This window comes from Limulus polyphemus, unplaced genomic scaffold (assembly GCF_000517525.1).
Source record: "Limulus polyphemus unplaced genomic scaffold, Limulus_polyphemus-2.1.2 Scaffold4500, whole genome shotgun sequence".
Taxonomy (NCBI): domain Eukaryota; kingdom Metazoa; phylum Arthropoda; class Merostomata; order Xiphosura; family Limulidae; genus Limulus; species Limulus polyphemus.
This window is the reverse complement of record NW_013670110.1, coordinates 82,340-86,551: the sequence shown is the minus strand read 5'-3', so window position 1 is coordinate 86,551 and position 4,212 is coordinate 82,340. Positions and strand designations below refer to the sequence as shown.

The 4,212-nt window shown below is 29.5% G+C and overlaps 1 protein-coding gene across 1 annotated transcript; it reads left to right on the top strand.

The window, feature by feature from the left end:
* The first annotated feature begins 309 nt into the window (after positions 1–309).
* LOC106471263 (ES1 protein homolog, mitochondrial-like) lies at positions 310–3,386 on the top strand. Its single transcript, XM_013931854.2, has 3 exons — positions 310–442; positions 1,182–1,267; positions 3,030–3,386. The coding sequence occupies exons 1-3, from the start codon at positions 325–327 to the stop codon at positions 3,162–3,164; spliced, it is 339 nt and encodes a 112-aa protein (XP_013787308.2). The 5' UTR covers positions 310–324; the 3' UTR covers positions 3,165–3,386.
* Positions 3,387–4,212: the final 826 nt, after the last annotated feature.

Here is a 4,212-nt window from a genome sequence, read left to right as displayed (position 1 = left end):
TAACAAGTGAATTGTGACAAGTTATTTTAATATTTCTAAAAAGGCAACAACTTCTTATTTCCCAATATGTACAAAACCTTCTTACCTAACAGTATGAATGAACCACATTATGTAAATTATAGAAACACAATAGTCCAATAAGAATTTAAGAAATTGTTTGTCTGAGATTATTAAAATAAAATAAAAAATTTTTTAATGCTTTTTAAACAAGTTTCTAAACGTTAACCAAATTGTCGATTTTGTAAAAAAAATTAATTAATTCCAAAGGCTTGAGAAAACTATTAAGAAGATTATAATTCTGAGTTACAAAAGTTCTGAATAGTTATGTTGTTGCATATTTTATTCATTCAGACTTTCTTCTCCTACAGCTTTTGTTGTATTGCTCCAGTTTTGGCTGCTAGAGTTTTAGGGAAGGTTGAACTTACACTCGGTCAAGATAAAGGTAGTGAAATACATTTGTTTTATTGCTAGGAACTCTTTGTAATCCCCCATTTTTCTGGAAGCTTCCCCTTATTGTTGATCTTGCAGTTAACTCTGACATAAAGAGATAAACAACATTAAACTGGTTTGAAAGAAAAGAACAAATATTTAATGTAGTATGATTGTTTTATGTAATTTGTTTCACAGAATATAGGATCAAAGTTTTAAAGTTATTCTTAATATAAAAATTTTAAAACATTTGTCTCTTATAAGTTACTGCCAAAGAGGCCTTTCATTCAATACCAGAAATTATCTGCAGAGCTGGACGATGAGAGACTAAAGATTCTTTGAAACGCCATCTATATATCCAGTATAATACATTAAAAGTTATAGTTTAAATGCAATTTATGGGAAACAAAAGATGGGTCTGAAATACTATTTTTACATGCATCTGATTTAAAATCTGAAATACAGAAATTAAGAGGAAGGTGAATAAAAAAAATATCTGACTCTTATGTGATTTTTTGCCACAAAATATAGGTGTAATGGTTTCAAATGCTTCACCAGCTTTTGGCAGTTAAACTGTTACTCCTAAAATATTTCATTTTATATAATAGTTTAGACAATCTGAATGTTAGATCTCATAGACAGCAACTGTTCTTGTCATGCCCTCAATAAATGTGATTTGGGATCTATTTGTTTGACGAGATAAAAGTTTATGTTGAAGACTAATCATTGTAGAGATTACTCCTGAATTTTAGATGATGGAACAGGAAAGTGGCCTTATTTTGGTGCTACAGAAGCTGTGAAGTCATGGGGGTCTGTTCATCATAATAAGAATGTTGATGTATCCTTTTGAGTATAAAGATCAGATTAAGGAGCAGAGCATGGTCTAGATATTAGTTTGTGCATGTGAACCTGAGGGATCATGGCAAACCTCCCACTGCAGCAAAATTGTGATTCACATTTAAGGGGTCATTGATGTGTTATAAGAATGACTTTGAAATCCCAATATTTGTTGAAAGTAGTTCAAGAGTTGGTGATGGGTAGTATTGATTTGTTGCCTTCCATCAACTTTATCAATTTAAATTTAGAATGGATAGCACAGGTAGTCCTTGTGTAGCTTTGTGTGAATGTCCAAGACAATCACCTTAACCGTAAATCGAATGTTGTTTATCGAACATAAGTTAAGTAATTTATGAATTGGATAGTTTAAGTTTTTAAAATTAGTTTTGAAGATTTATTTTGCATATAAATGTGTATTTATTTAATTCTTTTATTAAAGATTTAAAAAGTGGGTAAAGTATTTTATAATCACTAACATAGTAGGAAGATTTGATTTCTCTGTAAATAGTTCTTTTTTTTTTTACAAGGTTATTCTTTGAGTGATCAACATTTAGACATCTTAAAACTTATTAAGTAACATTTACTACAGGATATGAGTACTATGTGAATTATGCAATCAGTAGAGTAATTTAAGTTGCTCGGTAATTATTTTGATGAACAGGTTATTGGGCAGAGTTGTGCTTTCTCTAGACATTTGTACTCGGTCTTTTGTAAATAATTTCCCAATCATCATGTTTTGATAAAAAAATATATATTTTAAAGCTGGATTAAAACTTTAGTATATGTAGCTAATGGTTATGTGAAAGTAATTCGGTTGTTAGGTTAGTTTGGATTCCTATAATTAATGGTTATATTATTTAATATATCATGGGTTGGGTGTGACTTAGTGTTTAGTGTGCCAGACTGTGAACCCTTGATTTGATGGTTCATGTTCAGTTTGTGCAAAATCATGCTCAGCACTTTGGGGCTATGGGTGCATTATAAAAGTGATGGTCAAACTTCCCTTTGATTACAGTAGCCCCAGAGTTTGTAATGGGCACTGTTGACTAGTTGCCTTCCCTCTACTCTATCAGATAAAAATTAGGGTTAGGTAGGAATTTCTGAAATAAAGAAGTTTAATACTTTTTTCTATGCTTAATCAATACAATTGACGTTTGTAACTACATGTGACCTTAATAATCACTCAATATTTATCATTTACAGTTGAGTATAGAGGTTTTGGTTTATTAATCAAACATAAAAAAATGATGTTTACATAAACACTGTGTTACCCCTCATGTTTCAACATTTTAAAACTAATGTACACCTAGAAAAGAGCCAGGCTCATGCCTTGTTGTACTCCTAACATAATTTTAAATATAGTTAAGTTATTTATTAATATAGTAATTTATATAGAAAATAGTTTTTATATTATTAGCCATTGATTATGCCCCCCACCTCCATCAGCTTTTAAATATATATATCTTATTGATGCACCTTAATTGTGGGGTCGTTTGTTTATTACAAGTCCGTAATAAAGTGAGTAACTCAAAAAAGTAAAGGAAAAATACCATCAGATATTACAGTTAATATTTTAACAGCCAAAAAGTATAAAATTAATCATTATAGTGGATCTCGTTGGTAGTGAACTGTGTAAAACAAGTTATAATCTGATGATGTAATTTGAATTTTATGTTTATTATTGTGTCCATTATTTCTGAGTGTGTGTCATAAAGTTAACGTAAGACTGTTATAGTGAAACATATCTTAACTCTTGTGTCCAGGAGGTGGTTGTTGACAAGCGCAACCTGATCGTTACTACTCCAGCGTTCATGTATGATACCCCACTTTTTCATCAGATTTATGATGGGATCGGTGAAATGATTAAATCTCTGCTTGGACTAATTGGAAAGAAATGAGATTGAAGGACAAAGAGTTTTATAAAATAAATAAATAACGAAAAAAATTTCTAGGTTCATTTACTGCTCGATCATGGTTGTTAAGTAAGCAGAAAAATAATTTTTGAAGACAAATAGTGTTAAATATTGCTCATAGATGTCGGTTGATAATTATTAAATGCTGTTAACTGAAAGAATCAATATTTTATGTAAATAAATGGGCTTAATTATTACTAATGATAATAATGTGTCGGTGATGCTTTGCTGGGTTACTTTAACATATATTTAAAAAAATAATTGCAGTTTCATGACAAAAATGTCAGATCATATTAATTCGTTGCAGTTGAAAAGTTAATTTCTCAGATTCAGTCTCGGCCAGTAAAAGTATGTTACTCATAACAATTTTGTTTTTTGTAATTTGAATATGTATATATATTCACTTTACTGTCTCTTAGGTTTTCACGTAATGTAATAACATCAATAATACTTCTGTTCGGAGATATTGTATATATTTCACCAATATAGTTCAGTTATGTACCAACAGATGGAAGTGTATTACACTTTCAAAACATAAAACCTAACAATATTTAACTTTTTCATTTTGTAAATAAAGAAGCAAGCAGTATATGCTTCTGCAATTCCACACTACAAACACTGTTGAAAAAATATATACATTTTCCCTAGAGTCATATTTATTAAAGCGTTTATATTAGTTATTTTGATACAGTGGAATTTGTGTTAGTAAATAATCTTGGGAAATTTGAATATGCTATCTAATTTCCAAGTAACCATATAGTGGTCTAGTCGTTCATTGATAATGCTAGTAAAACATTTATATTAAATCATTTGTTCTTTAACAATTATATATCCATGTATGTGACAAAAGTAATTATAATCTTGATTAATGGATGCTTTTGCTACTAGATGGTGCCACCAAACGTAACTTTTATCTCGAAAAGAAAGCATAACTAAAAAATTATAAAACGTTTTTACTGGAATTTAGAACAGACTTGAAAGAGAAATTAAATTAATTAGAAAACCATTGTATTCCAATGCTTATAAGTTAAAC

Coding starts and splice junctions, on each gene's coding strand:
- LOC106471263 (XM_013931854.2), top strand. CDS start 325: ATGTTGTTGCATATTTTATTCATTCAGACTTTCTTCTCCTACAGCTTT. Junction 443..1,181: donor TACACTCGGTCAAGATAAAG/GTAGTGAAATAC, acceptor CCTGAATTTTAG/ATGATGGAACAGGAAAGTGG. Junction 1,268..3,029: donor ATCATAATAAGAATGTTGAT/GTATCCTTTTGA, acceptor TCTTGTGTCCAG/GAGGTGGTTGTTGACAAGCG.